The sequence below is a fragment of the Carlito syrichta genome, unplaced genomic scaffold (genome assembly GCF_000164805.1).
Source record: "Carlito syrichta isolate Samal-C Ts95f unplaced genomic scaffold, Tarsius_syrichta-2.0.1 Scaffold165621, whole genome shotgun sequence".
Taxonomy (NCBI): domain Eukaryota; kingdom Metazoa; phylum Chordata; class Mammalia; order Primates; family Tarsiidae; genus Carlito; species Carlito syrichta.
The window spans coordinates 388,515-408,686 of record NW_007109717.1 but is presented as its reverse complement, the minus strand read 5'-3'; the positions used below and the strand labels follow the sequence as shown (position 1 = coordinate 408,686).

General features: G+C 40.1%; 1 protein-coding gene across 1 annotated transcript in view; it reads right to left on the bottom strand.

The window, feature by feature from the left end:
* NUP133 (nucleoporin 133) overlaps nt 1-20,172 on the bottom strand; it is a 69,618-nt gene that overhangs the window by 41,968 nt on the left and 7,478 nt on the right. Inside the window, exons 4-13 of the mRNA XM_008051116.2 lie at nt 18,707-18,825; nt 14,269-14,372; nt 12,726-12,833; nt 11,076-11,210; nt 9,641-9,811; nt 6,942-7,097; nt 6,499-6,569; nt 4,482-4,629; nt 1,696-1,843; nt 655-812 (exon numbers count right to left, since the gene is read on the bottom strand). Coding sequence (XP_008049307.2) covers nt 655-812; nt 1,696-1,843; nt 4,482-4,629; nt 6,499-6,569; nt 6,942-7,097; nt 9,641-9,811; nt 11,076-11,210; nt 12,726-12,833; nt 14,269-14,372; nt 18,707-18,825 — 1,318 coding nt within the window. The remainder of the gene's footprint in view (nt 1-654; nt 813-1,695; nt 1,844-4,481; nt 4,630-6,498; nt 6,570-6,941; nt 7,098-9,640; nt 9,812-11,075; nt 11,211-12,725; nt 12,834-14,268; nt 14,373-18,706; nt 18,826-20,172) is intronic.

The window sequence follows — 20,172 nt, the reverse complement described above, 5'->3', positions numbered from 1 at the left end:
AAAATAAAATAAAATAAAATAAAATTAGGTCACTATACCCTTCAAGAGTCACACACAGTTGTACAATAAAGGAAAGATCATCAGTATATTATTTGGCTCAGCAAACTGTACAACATTCACATTGTCATTACAATGGAAGCAATTTATGCTGGAATGATAAAGGCAGGGGAAGGAGTATAAATTAACCCAAAACTCATCTTCTATAATAGGAAGCCAACAGATGTTGAAAACTGATGAGTCAGGAGACAGCAATATACACACATTACTTAGTAATAAGGAGAAAAATACCAAGCGAAATAGCTAAAAGGCTTCAACAACTAGTTGCTTCTGGGAAAGAGGACAGCAAGGATGAGGAAGATTTTAAAAACTATGTTTTCATCATGAAAACTGTCTGACTTTTTAACGCATTTGTGTAAATACACTGATAAGAATAAAAATTAGATAGGAGTGGTGGTTTGCACCCATAATCTCAGTTACTGGGATTGATCTCAGTTACTGAGGAATGATCATTTAAGGCTACGAGTTTGACGCTGCAGTGAGCATAATCACACCACTGCACTCTAGTCTGGGTGGCAGAGCAAGACCCCATCTCCAAAAATTGAAAAAAACAAAATAAACAAATAAAAATTAAAAATTCTTATGAAATCACATTACCTCATTGTTTGGTCCAGCAACTGAAGATGCCAAGGAATCTTCCAGGTCTTCTGCTAATATGGATGCATTTTCCCTCAAACTAATAGACACCAGACCACTGTTTCTAGAAAAAACGATAGGAACACCACCACAGGAACCAGCACCTAAAATACTATCTCCTAAAAGAAAGAAAAATACACAGTAAAATACATATAACAACAAAGCTTTGCAAAACCTATCACCCTAAGCAGAAAAGCATCTTGATAATATATATTACTATTCTTATTTCAAATTCGGCTTTTTAATCTCAGAATCAAATGTGAAGAACCTGCAACTACTTGAAGAAGCAGGCTCTGTGTCTTTCAGCTTTAAGCAGACCATAAAAACTAGTCTTGCAAGAGGACAGGGAGTCTAGCAAGTCAAAAAAGAAAAGAGAATTATTCATTCTGCAAAAGTGAGAAGAGAGTTTTTTGAACCCTGGGGAGTCCTCTTGCTTAACTCTGCCTTTACTTATCAGGTCAGCAGCAGAGATGTAAAAAAAAGCCTAAGCTTACTTGGTGCCTTACCAATGCTCTACCCACCCTACCGCAGGGTTCTTATGCTGGTTCCATGCGGTTGCCTCACCAGGATTCTGTCCTCTGCCCAACCCATCCAGATGAACATCTGAAGGCTTCTTTCAGTCCTGACGAGCCCCCCTGCATGAGTCTAGCACCTGAGACTCTTCATATCCAGGGACTATTTAATTTAAAGAGCATAAACTCAGAATAAGTTACTCTTACTAACTAAGAGCAGGCAAGTACTCTTAGAGGCAGTTCTTTCCTTCTTGGCCTCTTCTCCTGGGACAATTACAACTTTTTGCCACTAAATATAAAAGTTTGGGAATTCTAGCTCCCTTTTGGTTTATCAGTAGGGCTGTGGCTTCGGCTGCAGTAAGTGTGGTAGTAGATGCCTCAGTAACACTTGGAGGCAACATGCTTAAACAACACTCACAGAGAGATAACAAACACCACTCAGAATAACTACTGAGCTCACTAATCACACTTTCCATAACTGTTACAGTACCTTGTGTATTAAAGACAATTTTTTCTTGGGGAAGACAGAATTTCCCAGTTCCTGTGGAGCACACATAGATGACACTTTCATTATACAGATAGGCAGTCTGGTTTGAAAAGTTTGGGACCATCAACTGACACATAACCAGGTCTTCAGACTGAAAAGTTGAAGTTAAGATTCCATTTAATAAGAATTGATACAAAAACACTTGTAGGATTTTATAACTCATTTTTGTACATTATCTCATAAAAACGATAAAATAATTCATTGATTCTCCTTGTAAAAACCTAAACACTACCCATGAGATGACTTACAAAACATGACAGAATAAGATATAAACATCAGTTAGATAAATCATTAGCTAAGCTGCAAATAATTAGCAGATTCTCAAAACATTTCAATGGTGCTAAGACTATAACTAAAAGCCAACAAATTCAAGAAAGCAAATGAAGCATTAATTAATTACATTATTTAAGAATCGGCAACTCTTTATAAATGATCTGTGACAAACATTTTGGTTCTTATTTTATTGTCAAGATATTAATTGGGCACAACAAAAAAACTTAATGGATTTGTTCACATATATATTCAGAGACAGAAAGAGAAATAAGACTTTATTGAATGATAAAATTAGCAAATATTAAAAACGATCAACTGTTATTAAAGAAGTAATTTTACAAACAAAACATTAAAAGTAAAGTTATAAGATTTTTTTTTTAATTCTTGGATTCTCTTTATATTTTTCTGCTCTGTATAAAATTTTTTTAACACCTAGCATATTTTCCTTGCATAATTGGAACATGTGACAAAGTTTATTTTTGTTTGAAATTTTAAAAAATCAAAAGATTTTCTTACAGGAGTCAGTTAAACAAGTCATGTTAAGAATAAGGATTTAAGTCAGGTGCAGTGGCACACTTCTGCAATTCCAGCTACTTTGGAGGATGGTTTGATCCCAGGAATTGGAGGCTGCAGTACACTATGATAGCACCTGTGAATAGCCACTGCACTCCAGCCTGCGTAACATTGCCAGAACCTAGCTCTTAAAAAAGAAAAAATAATAAGGATTTAACAGAATTAGATACTATATAAGGTTAAATAAAATAAATTTGCAGGCCCGGATCAGTGGCTAAGCCTGTAATCCCAGCACTTTGGGAGGCCGAGGCAAGCAGGTTCGAGACCAGCCCGGGCAACTTGGCGAGACCTCATCTCTACAATAAGTCAAAAATTTGCCGGATGTGGAAGCACATGCTTGTCGTTCCAGCTACTTGGAAGGCTGAAGCGGACGGACAGATCACCAGAGCCCAGCAGGTCAACACTGGGGTGGCCATGAGTGTGCCACTGCATTCTAACCTGGGAGACAAGAGTGAGACTCCAACTCAATCAATCAATCAATCAATTTACAGCTGTTAAGGTCTTTTCCTCATGAACAACACAGATTTTTTTTTTCATCACAGATATTAAACAATATGTTAAGCTGCTGTTAATAAGTTTAAAATTGAGCTGGGCTCGGTAGCTCAGCCTGTAATCCCACGCCTTGGGGAGACTGAGGTGAGTGGATTGCCTGAGCCCGCGGGTTCGAGACCTGCCTGGGCAACTTGGTGAGACCTCATCTCTAAAATAAATCAAAATGAGCCGGGCGTGGTAGCACGTGCCTGTAGTTCCAGCTACTTGGAACGCTGAGGCGGAAGGATCGCCAGAGCCCAGTGGTTTGAGGCTGTGGTGGCCGCCCGGCCACTGCACTCCAGTCTGGGTGACAGAGTGAGACTCAAAAAAAAAAAAAAACAGTTTAAAATTGGAGAGTCTGCCTTTTAAATGCTTACAAGAACTTTGATTAGTATATAACACTGTTGTCTACAAATATAATCCTTCTTTGGGCAATAAACATGATTTTTCTATAATATAAAGAGCTCAAAACCAAGCCCTAATTCCTATCAAGTTTCTTCCTTACTTTTGTTGTTGTTTGTTTAGAGATGGGATCTTGCTATGTTGCCCAGGCTGGAGTACAGTAGCAATTCACAAGTACGAACACAATACACCACAACTTCAAATTCCTAGGCTCAAAAGATTCTTCTGCCTCAGTTTTCCTAGTAACTGGGACTACAGGTATGTGCCACCATGCCTAGCTTGGTTTCTTCCTTACTTTTATCCTGTATTTCATTACCAGTACTTTCTTTCTACTTAAAAATATAGAAGTGAGCTGGGCTCGGTGGCTCAGCCTGTAATTCCGCACCTTTGGGAGGCTGAGGTGAGTGGATTGCCAGAGCCCGTGGGTTCGAGACCCGCCCGGACAGTGAGACCTCATCTCTACAATAAATCAAAAAATCAGCCGGGCGTGGTAGCGCATGCCTGTAATTCCAGCTACTGGGAAGGCTGAGGCGGAAGAATCGCCGGAGCCCAGCAGGCAAGGCTGCGGTGGCCAGGAGCAGCCACTGCACTCCAGTCTTGGCGACCAAGTGAGACTCCAACTCAACAAACAAACAAACAAACAAACAAACAAACAAACAAACAAACAAAAAATATATATATATATATAAATGATAACCCCTTCAAAGACCAGAGCAGAAGAAACAACTGCTTGCTGCTGGTTGCATCTACTCTCATTCTTTTTAGACAAAGTTGAGGAAAGGAACAAGTCTGAGATGGCAAATGAAATGCAACAATGTTTAAAAACAAGCTATTTTAAAATATTTCCGAGCCTGAAGATGACTCTCAAAAAATCTGACCCTTCAACTGCTAGGAAAAAACTCAACATATTCTTGCCACTTTGTGATTCAACTTACAAATGTAAATGTTACCTGAAAAGGTGGATTAAACTGAGTGACTTCTACAGTAACTGCAGCTGGCGTTTGGTAGCCATTATCTTCTATCGTTATCAGAGAGTAATAGATGAGGCATGGATTGTCTGCTAGGTGCCATGCTGCTGCCAAAATCAATAGCCCGTCACTAACCGACAAAAGAGAAAGATGTACAGTATCTTAGCAAAACAACTTGGTCTTGGCAGTTTCATATAAGTTAAACATATGCTTACCACATAACCTAGCAATCCTACCCCTAGATACTTACCCATGAGAAAAAAAAAACTTAGGTTCACACAAAAAACTGAGTACAAATACCTGTAGTTGTTTTATTCATAATTGCCTAAAAGGGAAACAACACAATGTCCTTTACTGCTGAGTAGATAGATAAACCTTGGTACAGCCACACAATGGAATACTTACTACTTAGTAATGAAAAGGAAATTACTGAATTAATTTCAAATGTATCATGCTAAGTGACAGAAGCCAGTCTCCAAGGATGCTGGGCATGGAGACATGGTTAACAAGTATGATTCCTTGGGGGAGGGGTGCTAGGACTACTTTATTTTTTTTTTTAAATTCATGTTTGAAAACCCATGGAGCTATTTTAAATAGTGAAGATGACAGGATGATATTCAGAATTTTGTAATCCGTAAATATTTGACAAATAAGTTTTTATGTAGGTATATATAAGGTAATAAATTTAATGTTAGAAAACATCCAAAGTCTATATCTAAAATGAAAATATCTGAGCTTTGAATCAACAATAATCTAGGAAAATAACTTATAAGCCTTTCCACTAAAATTGTAAGCCAAATCTGTTAGTCAGTGTGGCAGCACTGGGGGAGCGGACCCCGGCCAGACCCAGGGCAGCCGTTGCTCAGCATGCTTCCCTTCTCTGCCCTCAACCCCACGTGTCCAACTGTGAAAGCAGTACGTAAAAACGCCTGCATTATATGCCCCCAATAGGCTGTGTCCTAGCTGCAGTCTTTAGTTTCCAAAAGTCTGGCAAGACAAATGAAAACAGGTCAACTACATTTCATTAAAATGCTCACAGACTGTTACTGTTATTTCTCTGATAGCTTGTATAAGGTTTCCAGAGACTATGAAGGAGGAGCTTACTAACAGTCTCAGTAGCCTAAGAGAAAAATTACACACACTGACACAACTGCATACCCTCTAAAAGCAAGTAGAATTGGTCCTAATAAACCAAAACATGTAAAAGAACACAGTAAAAATTACCCAGAAACACACAAAAAATAGTCTAACTTCTGATTGTGTTTTGAAGGACTAGAAGTCACATATTTGGATTCATTCTGAGCCTTCCTACAGAAGACATGTTACAAATGGTTTTTAAGTTCCATGACCGTTAGTGTTAAAGTTAAATAATAACATGAGATAATTGGTATTATCCCATGCTATTACTTAACTTTATAACATAGACTAACCTGTAATCTTAAGCACCACTTAGAGCATTGCTTCTAAAAGAAATTCACTCTGAGTAGAAACTATGGTTGAGTTCTAGCTTGTACTACCAAGACTAAACTTTCTCCCAATCCTCCTTCATTCAGCACAGTCTCAGATGTAGGCCTACTAAAGTTCGTTCAGCAAAAAGAGGGTGAGACGTGTGCTGACCTCACCAATGAGGAGAGAGATCACAGCATGGAGCACCTGCAGCAATGGATAAGGACAGGGTCTCGGACATCTCTTGGTAGTGAAGAAAAACAAGCTCCAGTTAAAAGAACAGGAAAGTTCTGTCTATTTTCTGGAGAGAGAGAGAGACACTAAGGAGACACTAAGGTGAGACTATATCGTTTAAGGCTGAGAAATGCCTCAAATTCACAAATGAACTAGCATCACTAGATAAAGAACAGCAAGACCGCATAGTAAGGTCTAATTGATAGAATGAAGAGATTAGCATTAGAAGGACAGTGAAACTGCTAAACTTTTTATAAAAAATATCAATGTATCTTTCCAAACTACTACCTGTATTTATTATGACTAACTAATTGCTTACCAGTTTTGTTTCAAGTCCAAATAACGAATGTTGACTCCTTCTTTGATAGCTTCATAGTTGCTTTCAGATCCCTATAGGAAATCATCAGTAGCATAAGCTTAAAATCATTTCTTCTCATCTCGAGGATAGAAATAATTTCTTCTCACCTTGAGCACAGAAATAATCTCTTCTCACTTTCATATCCCAGCACTTAGTAAAGTGCCTAACCCGTGGTCACTCAGTTGTTGAATGAATAATATATACACTTTAAAAATTACTAAGCAATTAAATCGGTGAGTTCTGATATTTCTAGAGATGGCACACTTCATTTCTGCTTATCTGATGGCTATATACTATGCTGTTTATTACACTAAAATGTGTTAAAATAAATAAAACTGAAGGAACCAGTAATTCTCATCCAAACATAAATGTGAATTACAGAGATGAATATTATTATTCCTTACCCAAATCGCATCAGTAATGTTTTCCTTCAGGGCTCTGTTTACATCCCAACTATGTAATAGTTTTTCTGAAGAATCATCTAATTCCCATTTACTGATGTTTGCGCTTGTCAGTATATAAAAGCTTGATCTCTCTCTATCCCAAAGAACACTTGAAAGCTGTATGGAGAGAAGAAAGAAATCAAGTTTACAAGTTAAGTACTAATGTTAATGAACTATTCTTCTGAAATTCAAATGTTGCATATTTATGACTATTTGGCTAGCAATCCTAGCAGAATTCTTCATTCAGAATTCAAAGGAAAGAGTGATCCTGAAACAGACTTTAAAAGCAACACAGGATTTTATAAAAAGACAAAAGGCCCAGGAGAAGCAGAGATCAGAGGTGGGAAAGTTACAGGCCCTTCCGAGAACAAGTAGTAGTCTTGCTACATTAGAATGTAGATAATAAGTACAAAATAAGTAAAAGTGGCTCATGTCTATAATCCCAGCACTTTGAGGGACAGAGGTACGAGGATTGCCTGAGCCCAGGGGACAAGACTGGGCAACTTGGCAAGGCCTCATCTCTGCAATAAATCAAAAAATTAGCCAGGTATGGTGGTGTACACCTGTGGTTCCAGCTACTTCCAGCTACTTGAGGCGGAAGAACACCTGAGCCCAGCAAGTCGAGGTTGCAGTGGCTATGAACATGCCACTTGCACTCCAGCCTGGGCGACAGAGTGAGACTCTGACTCAAAAAAAAGAAAGAAAGAAACAAAACTAAGAATTCTTAAAAAAAGAAAAAATGAGGGACACATAGCACAGACTTAAATGTAAACCTAGTAAGCAAGGAAGACATTATCAATGGCTTTTAGACACAGAACTGTGTTCATATGAATCTGGCAGAATGTATGCAGTTAGTCATCAATGGGTGTGCTATTTTGCCTTTTTGGTATATACTTGTTTATGACATAGAGATGTGTGGTTTTCATAACGTGGGTATACGTGACTTTTTTTTTTTTTTTTTGACTTGGAGTCTCACTCTGTCACCCAGGCTGGAGTGCAGAGGGACACTCATGGCTACCCCAGCATCGACCTGCTGTGCTCCAGCAATCCTTCCGCCTCAGCCTTCCAAGGAGCTGAAACTACAGTCATGCACTACCATACCTGGCTAATTTTTTTATTTATTGTAGAGACAAGGTGTCGCCAAAGTGCCTGGGCTGGTCTTGAACCCACAGGCTCAGGAGATCCACTTGCCTTGGCCTCTCAAAATACTGGGATCACAGGCCGAGCCACTGAGCCCGCCCTACATAACTGCTGTGAGTTAAAACTCTGATGGTCTCCGTTTCTCCCATCACCATGACTCTGGCCACTGGTAAGGCAGGAAAGGTCAACAGCGAGTAAACTAGACAGGCCCCAGGGGCTTAGGTGAAACTTATCAAGAGGGCATAACAACAGAAACAGAAAGGTGGTGATGAAAACGAGACCTGACAGAAGTCAAATCTATAGTACATGGCAAATCACTGGTTTGCTGCAGAAGGTGAGGGAGGCATAAAAAATATCAAGGTTTTATGCCTGAGTCACTGAAAAAAGTGGTAGTGCCATTAACAGAAACATATCAAAAGAGAAACAAGTTCAGTAGGGTTGGGTATGTAGTGAATAGGAGAGAAGGTATATTCTAAATTTGTTTTTATTTTTATTTTGAGTCGGAGTCTCACTCTGTCGCCCAGACTAGAGTGCAGTGGCCACTCCCGGCCGCCACAGCCTCGACCTGCTGGGCTCCAGCAATCCTTCCGCCTCAGCCTTCCGAGTAGCCGGAATTACAGGCATGCGCTACCATGCCTGGCTGATTTTTTGATTTTTTTGTAGAGATGAGGTCTCGCCAAGTTGCCCAGGCGAGTCTCGAACCCGAAGGCTCAGGCAATCCACTCACCTCAGCCTCCCAAAGTGCTGGGATTACAGGCTGAGCCACTGAGCCTGGCTCTAAATTTGTTTTTAAGTATGTTAAGTTTCAGGTTCAAAAAACAGTCAAGAAAGCAGGTGACGTCAGCTACCTGAAATCAAGGGAAATAGCACAGTAAAAAGAGCATGTGCTTTAAATTTAGACAGGCCTGGGTCTAACTCCTAGTTCAGTCACTCAGCAGTTATATAATCTTAGCCTCACTGAGACCATTTTATCTGTAAATTGGAAGGAAAGCTCTCTGCTTTACAGTCTGTTGGAGTGATTACACAATACAGAGAAAGCAATTACAGTGCACCTTGCAGAGAGCAGATGCTCAATAAATGCTAGTTCTCATCATCCTCCCACACTATGCTAGCATATGGGGCAGAAGTCCTGCTAGCAGATCTAGATGTAAGACATCTACACAGATAGATGGAGTCATGGAATGGAGACACAATTCTGGAAATGTCTAAAAAGTCAAATTAGTCCTTAAGAAGTACATTTAAAATGTTATGTAATAGTTTAAACTAAGAAAATGTACTTATGAGATAATCTGTCTGATTTAAGAATATTAATGTTATAGGTATGGGGAGGGTTAGTATGAACACATTTGATTATCATAATAAAAACAATCCAAAATAAAAACAATCCATCGAAAAAGACTAAAGGTTTTATTTTGTGTATGCTGTTGTTCATACGGAATCGATACCAACCTTACAGGGAATTTTCACCTTATTGATTTCAATAAGAAAAAAGCTTATTAGCAGTTACTGTATAAACTTACTATGAGATCACTGCTAGGAGACAAAATTCCAAACAGAGAGGAAACCCTTCGACCAATTCCTGAAAGCATCCCTTGCCCTTGAGGCAGGATATGCTGATGAATCTTCCCTGGGCTTTCAGGTATCAACCGAATTAGCTGGCTTCCCGATGAGGACAAAATAAAACTTCCTCCCTGTGAACAAATATTGTGAGAGTAGTTCAGTTAAGCACTAAGATAAAAAGAAAACTGACAAAAAAACACTCTGATCCAGAGAAAAGTTATCTCTACCTTAAATAAATCTAAAAGAAAAACAAATAAAACAATGTTATTGCATTAAAATACTTGACCTAAGAATCCATTAAGCATATGTTAATTCTACCTAGAAAAACTTCTGTAGCAGAAAGAAAAATTCTTTTTTGAGAGGTCTCAGTCTGCTTCCCAGGCTTGACAGTGCAGTGGCACTATCACACCTCACCACAGCCTCAACCCCCTGGGCTCAGGTGATCCTTCACCCTCAGACTCCCAAGTAGCTGAGGTTGCAGGCATGTGCCACCTTACCTGGCTGATTTTTTTTGTAGAGACAAGGACTTGCTATGCTGCCCAGGCTGACCTCAAACTCCTGGGCTCAAGCATCTTCCCACCTCAGCCTCTCAAAGTGCTAGGATTATAGGCATGAGCAACTGTATCCAGCCAAACATTTTTTAAAATTTTGATTTCTAAAGTTAGTATAAGTAAAGTTAGTATATTTAGAAATTCCTTCACCATGCTGCAGGTTCAACAAATCAGGTATCAGATTTTATGTCTCTGGTGAACCTGCAAAGTAGACACTGGCAAATCATGTTTTCACAATGTCTACGTTTTTAAGATACTCATAAAATGTTTTTAGGCCAGGCTCGGTGGTTCAGCCTCTAATCCCAGCACTTTGGGAGGCCGAGGCGAGTGGATTACCTGAGCCGGCGGTTTCGACACCAGCCTGGGCAACTTGGCGAGACCTCGTTTCTACAATAAATAAATGAAAAATTCGCCGGGCGCGGTAGTGTGCACCTATAGTTCCGGCTACTTGGAAGGCTGAGGCAGAAGGATCACTGGATGGACTCTAGATGCTGGAGTCGATGCTGGGGTGGCCGTGAGAGTGCCACTGCACTCCAGCCTGGGCAACACAGTGAAACTCCAACTCAAAAATAAAATAAAATAAATAAAACAAAATAAAATGTTTTTAAGATAAATGAATACTACTAGCTATTATCCAATATAGATATTTTAGAGTCCTGTAAGAAGGGCCTCCTTTGTATAAATGCTCAAATTCTAGATCCTTAAATTCTTCTCCTCCTTATCTCTTTTGATGCCTCCCTGGCCTTTATGGTCTGTTTAAAATTCCACTTTTTAGTCATTCGAATCTCACTTCCAAGCCAAACCATAGCTTCCCAATAAATATAAAGAAATATTCATCATATACCTGCACTGCTGTAAGGAAACTGTAAGTCTTGTCACCTCCCAAATCCACAAAAGTCTCTGTGAAGGTGTCTTCACTGGCAAGGCTTGGCCAATAGCGGATGCATCCTTTTCTGGTGGCGACCATGACAGCAACAGCCTGGAAACAAGATAAGACAGTCAGCAATCACAAAAAAAGGAAGAACTCACTCAAACACTGGGAGGCTAATGACAATGGTAAAAAGAAACAGGAAATAGTTTATTCTTTGATCAACAAAAACCAGAAGCAAGAACTCGTTGATGTTTTAATTTGCATTTCCCTAATGGCTAATGATGCTGAACATCTCTTACTGTGCTTAATGTGTCACCCTTTTATCCTCTTTAAGTCCCTTGTCCTTTTAAATTGGATAATTTTTGAACGAAGCTTTGAGAGTTCTTTTTTATATTCTGAACACAAATCTTTTGTTGGGTATATGATTCACAAATATTTTCCCACCCGCCCATAACTAGTCTCTTCATTTTCTTGTCTTTGGCATAGCAGTTTTAAATTTTGATCTTATTTTAATTTAATTTTAATCTTATCAATTTTTTTCTTTTATAGATCATGACTTTGATTACTTCCAATAACTCTTTGCCTAACTTCAGGTCATGATGATTTTCTCCCACGTTTTCTTCTAAAAGTTTTAGTTTTACATGTTACATTTAGATCCATGATTCATTTCAAATTAATCTTTGTATAAAGTGTGAGGTTTGGGGTAAAGTTCATTTTTTAAAAATTACAAACGACCACAGTTGTTTCTATACCATTTAATGAAAAGACCATCAGCCGGGCTCGGTGGCTCAGCCTGTAATCCCGCGCCTTTGGGAGGCTGAAGTGAGTGGATTGCCTGAGCCCGCGGGTTCAAGACCTGCCTGGGCAACTTGGCGAGACCTCATCTCTACAACAAAAATCAAAAATTAGTCAGGCATGGTAGCACATGCCTGTAGTTCCAGCTACTTGGAAGGCTGAGGCGGAAGGATCGCCGGAGCCCAGCAGGTCGAGGCTGCAGTGGCCGGGAGTGGCGACAGAGTGAGACTCCTACTGGGGGGGGCGGGGCGCATGGGCATCTTTTCTCCATTGAATTGCTTTCACCTTTGTAAAAAATCAAATGGCCACCTTTGCGTGGATCTATAACTGTATTCTCCATTCTGTTACACTGACCTGTGTGTCTCTCTCTCTCTCGTTGCCAATATCACAATATTTTGATTACTATAATTTTATAGTTACGGCTCAAAATGAGGGCAGATGAGTCCTCCGCCTTTAGAATGTCTTTATTTTACAAAGTTTGTTTCCAGCCAGGCATGATGGTTCACACCTGCAACTGCAGCACGTTGGAAAGCAGAGGTGAGAGGACTGCCTGAGCCCAGGGGTTCAAGATCAGCTTGAGTAACTTGGCAAAACCTCATCTCTACAATAAATCAAAAAATTAGCTGGATGTGGTGGGGTGCCCCTGAAGTCCCAGTTATTTGGGTGGCTGCGGCAGAAGGCCTGCCTGGGTCCAGCAGGTTGAGGCTGCAGTAGCCATGAGTATGCCAGTGTATACCAGCTTGGGCAACAGAGTAAGAATGACCCCCCCAAAAAATTAAAACAATAAAAAATTACAAGTTTGTTTCAGTAAGTTTTTAAGTCACTTACCTGAGTAGAAGGTGCTTCACCTGAGGTGCCAGAGTAAGAGAGAGCCACCAAGTCAGCACTCCAGGGGAAATCACTAGGTGGCAGCTGAAGTTCTTTGCAAACAGATAACTGTAAGACAAACCCAAACAGAAAATCTGTCACATCAAATCCCATATTTTGAATATACATCTCATTTCTCTTTTTTATAAAGAATATAACATTAGCATCTGACTTCTCTATTTCTTTTCTCTGCATATTTTAGATTCTGACTCATTGCTGGAAACACCATCCTATTCTTTCTTTTTATATCTCCTTTTGATCAGGTTTTCAGTAATCTGAAAACAAAGTAGCCTAAGAGATTCAGAATCAGGAAAACTTAAGAGTTAAACCATATCCTGAATATCAACAATCCCAATCTCTGCCACGGCTAAAAAAAGTTTATTGGTTAAGAGAAGTGCTTAGATTTCCTATGGAACTTTCTCAGTCTAGCCTTGATTTGCTTATTTAACATTTAAAATTAGCATGACCAAAGAGTAATTATACCACGCTTTCTAGAAAATATTTCTTAGACTCTCAGCCAAACGTCAGGATCCCTCTGCTAATTCAACATGTCTCCCAGGACTTTTCCCTCCCCTATCACTCCTCACTACAGATGCTATTTTCTAGGCAGCAAAGCACAGAGTACAGTAGACATGGAGAGTTTAGGTAGGCAGAAACCCTGGATTCCAAAGGAAAAATGGCCCACTGAGTTTGGTGTGGGGCAACAGAATGCTCTGCATGTAAGAAACAGAAAAGAGTTTGCTGAGGATTATTTACTACACATACAGTTACTAGACAGACAATGAAAATCCACTGTTGGAAGCTGATAGCTAAAAGTTAAATTAGCAATTGATATCATTTTCTCTACTTTATTAAGAATCATTCAGTAGATTCAATAAAACATAACCCTGCCTTTTCAGAAATAAGCAGACTCAGTTCTTTTGCATATGTGGAGACCACTTAGTCTTAGATTTCCTTAGGCAGACTGATCAGCATTATATTTATTGGAAATTTCAATGTATCTAATTTCATTAAATGTAAATAACATGAATTTGTTTAAAAATTATTAAAGAGGAGAATTTTTTTCCTAATATACAAATGTGCATGCATGCTCAGTTTTCCTATCACTATAAAAATGCAAATCCTGGCCAGGTTCGGTGGCTCAGCCGGTCATCCCAGGACTTTGGGAGACCAAGGTAAGTGGATTGCCTGAGCCCGCGGGTTTGAGACTAGCCCAGGCAACTTGGTGAGACCCCATCTCTACGACAATCAAAAATTAGCTGGGTGTGGTAGTGCACACCTATAGTTCTGGTTACTTGGAAGACTGAGGTGGAAGGATCGCCGGAGCCCAGCGGGTAGATGCTGGGGTGGCTGTAAGTGTGCAACTACACTCCAGCCTGGGCGACAGAGAATGCCGAGTAGACTCAGATTACTATCCTCCATCTTAAAAACTGGGGTGAAAATTAAAAACCAATTGGTATCCCTCCTCTCCTCTATCTCCTTCTAACTTCTACAGAGTCATTACCTTAGTAATAGGTGCCAGAGCAATCTTCCAAACAATGAGTTTCTCTTTGAAGACCAGACAAGCCCATCCACTTTCATCTATGCAAACACTTAGCTGATCATCAACTAAAGGAAAAATGAGATGTATAATTAATCTTACAGTATGAATATAAAATATTGCCAAAATTTTCTTTCTTTTTTTTTTTTTTGAGTTGGAGTTTCACTCTGTTGCCCAGATTGGAGTGCAGTGGCCACTCCCGGCCACTGCAGCCTCGACCTCCTGGGCTCTGGCGATCCTTCTGCCTCAGCCTTCCAAGTAGCTGGAACTACAGATGCGCGCTACCATGCCCGGCTAATTTTTGATTTATTGTAGAGATGAGGTCTCGCCAAGTTGCCCAGGCGGGTCTCGAACCCGCGGGCTCAGGCAATCCACTCACCTCAGCCTCCTAAAGGCGGGATTACAGGCTGAGCCACGGAGCCCGGCTGCCAGAATTTTCTTACACCAAAACCTTCTTTATTACCACATGCTTCACTAAAAAAAGTAATTGTCACAAACAGGAATGGTTAGTTCACAACAAAAAAACTATGGGGCCAGGTACAGTGGCTCGTGCCTGTAATTCCAGCACTTTGGGAGGCAGAAACGAGAGGACTGCCTGAGGCAGGCAACATGGAGAGACCTCGTCTCTACAATAAATAAAAAAATTAGCCAAGTGTGGAGGCTCATACTTGCAGTCCCAGCTACTTGGAAGGCTGAGGCAGAAGGATCGCCGGAGCCCAGCAGGTCGAGGCGGCGGTGGCCCATGATCTTGCCACTGCACTCCAGCCTGGGAGACAGAGTGAGACTCTGACTCAAAAACAAAAAACAAAAGAAAAACAAACAAACAAAAAAGACTTTTCAATACTCAGTAACTACCAACATCTAATTATTATAGTTAAACATCTATTTAACTTTGACAACCATCTTTAGAAACATACCAAAAGGCAAAAAGTGTATTTGGGCCTAGGTTTAATATTCCTCAACTTTTCTTATAAATAGATCAGATATCTCATTTCCCCACCTCACTCCCCTTTTTTCTGAGTCAGGGTCTCACTTTCTTGCCCAGGTTGGAATGTAGTGACACAATCACCACTTTCTGCAAGCTCAACCTCCTGGGCTCAGGTGATCCTTCCACCTTAGCCTTTTGAGCAGCTGGGGCTACAGGTGCCCATCACCACACCTGACTAATTTTTTTTTTATAGAGAGGTGGGGTCTTGCCATGTGGCCTAGGCTGATCTTAAACTTCTGGCCTCAAGCAGTCCTCTTGCCTCAGCCTCCCAAAGTGCTGGGATTACAGGCATGAGCCATGGCATGTGGCTTATTTTCCATAAGAGATATTTAGCAACACTGATAATTTTATTGATAAAGCAACACAAACAATAAACCTCTCATTAGCTATATAAAACATTCCCCCAAAAAAGTCATGTTGCTTCAAAAGAACATGATTTTCAAATAAGAGCTCCTTAAAGGTAAGATAAATTACCCCATTTTATGAAGACACAGTTATATTCTCCATTAAATGACAAAATTAGATTAGCATATTGTTATGTCTTAAGTATTGGTGGTAGCCGGGCTCGGTGGCTCAGCCTGTAATCCCACGCCTTTGGGAGGTTGAGGTGAGTGGATTGCCTGAGCCTGCGGGATCGAGACCCGCCTGGGCAGCGAGACCTCATCTCTACAATAAATCAAAAAATCAGCCGGGCGTGGTAGCGCGCGCCTGTAGTTCCGGCTACTTGGAAGGCTGAGGCGGAAGGATCGCCAGAGCCCAGCAGGTCGAGGCTGCAGTGGCCAGGAGTGTGCCACTGCACTCCAGTCTGGGCGACAGAGTGAGACTCCAACTCAAAAAAAAAAAAAAGCATTGGTGATAAACCTCCATAAATGTGCTAACAGCCCTAGAAAATTAACTTATTTGCACTTTGTCCTATGCTTAAAGGCAGGGTGGAGAGACAAAATAAAAGGCTCAATAATGTACAAGCTAAAATATCAAACAAAGCCTAGGCAAAGTGTGGGCTTTTTGCTGAACTAAAATAAGTGCTCAGTAACTTCATTTTTCCAGAAGGCACTACAGTAGCTTCTGATCCTCAAATGGGGAGCCCTTGAGGGCTGACTTAACATAGAACTTGTAGGTTTCCACGTAGAGAAAAGTTCTTTAAGTTTATACATCTCTTAAGTTTACACATCCTGATCTGTAGGGACTCTCTCTCTGAATTTCTAGATCTGAGGCTGTGTATTATTTGCTATTACCATACTCTGGTGGCATGAACCAGAAGGATTATATTAAAAATTTTAAAAGTAATGTAGGCCAGGTGTGGTGGCTCAGCCTGTAATCCAAGCACTTTGGGAGGCTGAGGCGAGAGGACTGCCTGAGCCCGGGGGTTCGAGACCAGCCTGGGCACCTTGGTGAGATCTTGTCTCCACAATAAATTACAAAAATTAGTCGGGCGTGGTGGAGTGTGCCTATTGTTCCAGCTACTTGGAAGGCTGAGATGGAAGGATCACCTGAGCCCAGCAGGTGGAGGCTGTAGAGGCCATGCAGTGGGTCACTGAGACCAGCCTGGGCAACAAAGTGAGACTCCAACTTGAAAAAAATGTAAGGTAAACTGAAATTTTTAGAGAGGGAAAATACATTCACATACATATGTAGCTATATTTATTTAAAATAGAACAATGCGCATTGTTAGCAGTTTAGTTGTTTGAAAACAACTACCCCTAAAGCCCCCAAGAACATGCAGGTAAGAACAGGCAAGATATGCAAGTTCAGATTGATGAGAAATACTTCTTCTAGAATTGATCACTTTAAACTTTTCTCACTATTATTCACAGTACAAAATACACTTTACATCATGATGCATTCACACACAATTTAAATAAAACTAACAAAAGTTGTTTAACAGTATATGAGATGAATTCTATGCCATTTCTTATGTGTGTGTTTTTGTTTTAATACTGGTCATGAACCACTAAACTGAGTTCAGTCACATCTACAATTTGAAAAAACTGTTCTAGAAAACTCACAAAGATCTAGAGTCCTTAATAAAAATGACCTGGGTGATTTCAAGGCACACTGAACTCTGCTCTTCCCTGTCATCCAACTCCTCATCTTTAATGTTGCCTTTTTGAGCATATGTTGACTGCACTTGCCAAACTTCCACACTGATACTCTGATTCTCTGACAACAGAATCTTCTAAAGGTACATCACACTGGTAACATCATGACTTTGTACATACTGACTCTAGTATACTACACAGGATCCAGAAATGGAGTTAGGACTGGACTTGACTACAATACTAAACCCAATGAGGTGAGGCAATAGTTTTGGGTTTTTTTTTTTTAAAGCCAAACTTCATATGCCCAATAAACTTTTGAAACTGGACTGAATTTTACATACAATATTCCTTTCTTATTTTTATTTTTTGAGTCGGAGTCTCACTCGGTCACCCAGACTGGAGTGCAGTGGCTGCTCCCGGCCACCGCAGCCTCGACCTGCTGGGCTCCGGCGATCCTTCTGCCTCAGCCTTCCGAGTAGCCGGAATTACAGGCATGCGCTACCATGCCAGGCTGATTTTTTGATTTATTGTAGAGATGAGGTCTCGCTGCCCAGGCAGGTCTTGAACCTGCGGGCTCAGGCAATCCACTCACCTCAGCCTCCCAAAGGCGCGGGATTACAGGCTGAGCCACTGAGCCCAGCTTCCTTTCTTATTTTTGATCTCAATTACCTGTGGTCAACCAATGTCTGAAATACACGGAAAATTCCAATACACAATTCTTAAGTTTTAAATTGCATGCTGCTTTGAGCAGCAATTAAATTTTGCATGGTCCTGCTACATTCCATCCAGAGCCTTTGTTCAGCTATCCATACTATAGACACTACCAGGCTATTAGTCACTTAGTAGCCATCTGTCATGGTATTGCAGGGTTGTGTTTATGTTACCCCTTATTTTACTTAATAATGATCCCAAAGTACAAGAGTAATGCTGCTGGCATGCTGTTACAATTGTTCTACTTTATTATTGTTGTTGTTTATCTCTTACTTTCCCTAATTTATAAATTAAACTTTATCATTGGTAAGTAACTACAGGAAAAAAAAAACAAAAAACAAAACATAGCATACACAGGATGAGGTACTATCTAAATACTAGGCATCTACTGGGGGTCTTGGAACATGATTCACAAAGATAAGGGGGGACTACTGAATGGAACTAAAACCATTCAATACTTAATTTGATTGTGTTGTTAGAAAATGAACTCATTCTGATTCTCAAATGTATTATGTGGCTCAGTTATAGTGAAAAACTAGATAGGCTATTCATTTCTCTCCATTTAGGTAAAGGTATACCAGAGAAAGCAAAAAGTCAACCTCCATGCCAGATCTAGGCTTCATTTTGAACTGCTAGTAGAAGCAAATAGAAAGATGACACCTACCTTCAGCCAATGCTAGGGCTTCCATGATCTTAACAGGGAGAGAAGATCCAAACACCTTCACATCATAGTTAATAGACTCAGTTACGGAGTGGTGTGGGAATATTCGTGTAGGTGTTCCTCTAAAAAAAAGAACCCATATTACTTCACTTATAACCTAAAATTCCATTATCCTAATTTCTATGTATATATTTTCACAATAAGGAGATCTTTGGTAAGCAAGAGTTAACACTGGCTCAAATCTAGTGTGAAAAAAAAACACAGGCTGGCCAGGTGCGGTGGCTCATGCCTATAATCCCAGAACTTTGGGGGGCCGAGGTGAGAGGACTGCCTGAGCCTATGGGTTCGAGACCAGCCTGGGCAACTTGGCAAGAAATCATCTCTACAACAAATTAAAAAATTAGCCGAGCATGGTGGCACATGCCTATAGTTCCAGCTACTTGGAAAGCTGAGGCTTGTATCACCTGAGCCCAGCAGGTTGAGGCTGTGATGGCCATGAGCGTGCCACTGCACTCCAGCCTTGGCGACAGAGTGAGTCTACGACTCAAAAAAAGAAAAGAAAAGAAAAAAACACTGGCTAGTGTATGCTATGTAATTAAATATATATTTTTTTAATTAAAAAAAGACTGTCAGGATTTAGGAAAACTTGTTCAGATCCTTGTGCTCAAACAATTACATGCATGCCTCTATTCACTTCAAATCTATAACTCTGCTTCCTTAGCTGTGAAGTAAGGTTGGGTTAGACCAGTGTGTTTTTTAAACTGTGGATCATTTTGAAGGTCTCAATCAAAATTTTTGAGGCAGAATATAAAACATAAGCCTATATCATACACCGTGGTCAAAAATGTTTTACAAATGACGGATGAGATTATCTTTAAGCTCTCAGCTAGCTCTAGAATTGAGTCTCCCAGATCTGTGCAACCAAGTAAGAAATTAAAGAGTCAGCAGCATCTGCTGTTTCCTGGTCTTCGATAGCAGATGTAACAGGAGAAATTATATTCCCTTCTCACCTTTTTCTTAACATTGAGAATAATAATGTAAAGTCACCAGTATAGAAGTTATTCTATCTCTTTAAAAAAAATTTTTAGAGACAAGGTCTCACTATGTTGCCCAATCTGGTCGGGAACTCCTGGCCTTAAGTGATCCTCTCGCCTCAGCCTCCTGAGTAGCTGGGATTACAGGTAATAGAGCACCTGGCTCTATCTCTTATGAGAATTAAATAAGGAGATGCACACACAGAGTAGTGAATGACTTTGTTTCCTGAAGAGTATTTTAACAAAGGTTTTTATTTAAAAGATCACCACAAGGTAAGAAGAGACTTTTAAAAACATACACATTAAATAAGGTATGGCTTTTATTCTGACTTTTCTCAAAAGGAACAGGAAACACTGACAAGATCAGCACTTTGAGAACTTTTCAAAATATGCAAAACAAATCAAGGTATATTCTTTTTTTTTTTTTTTTTTGAG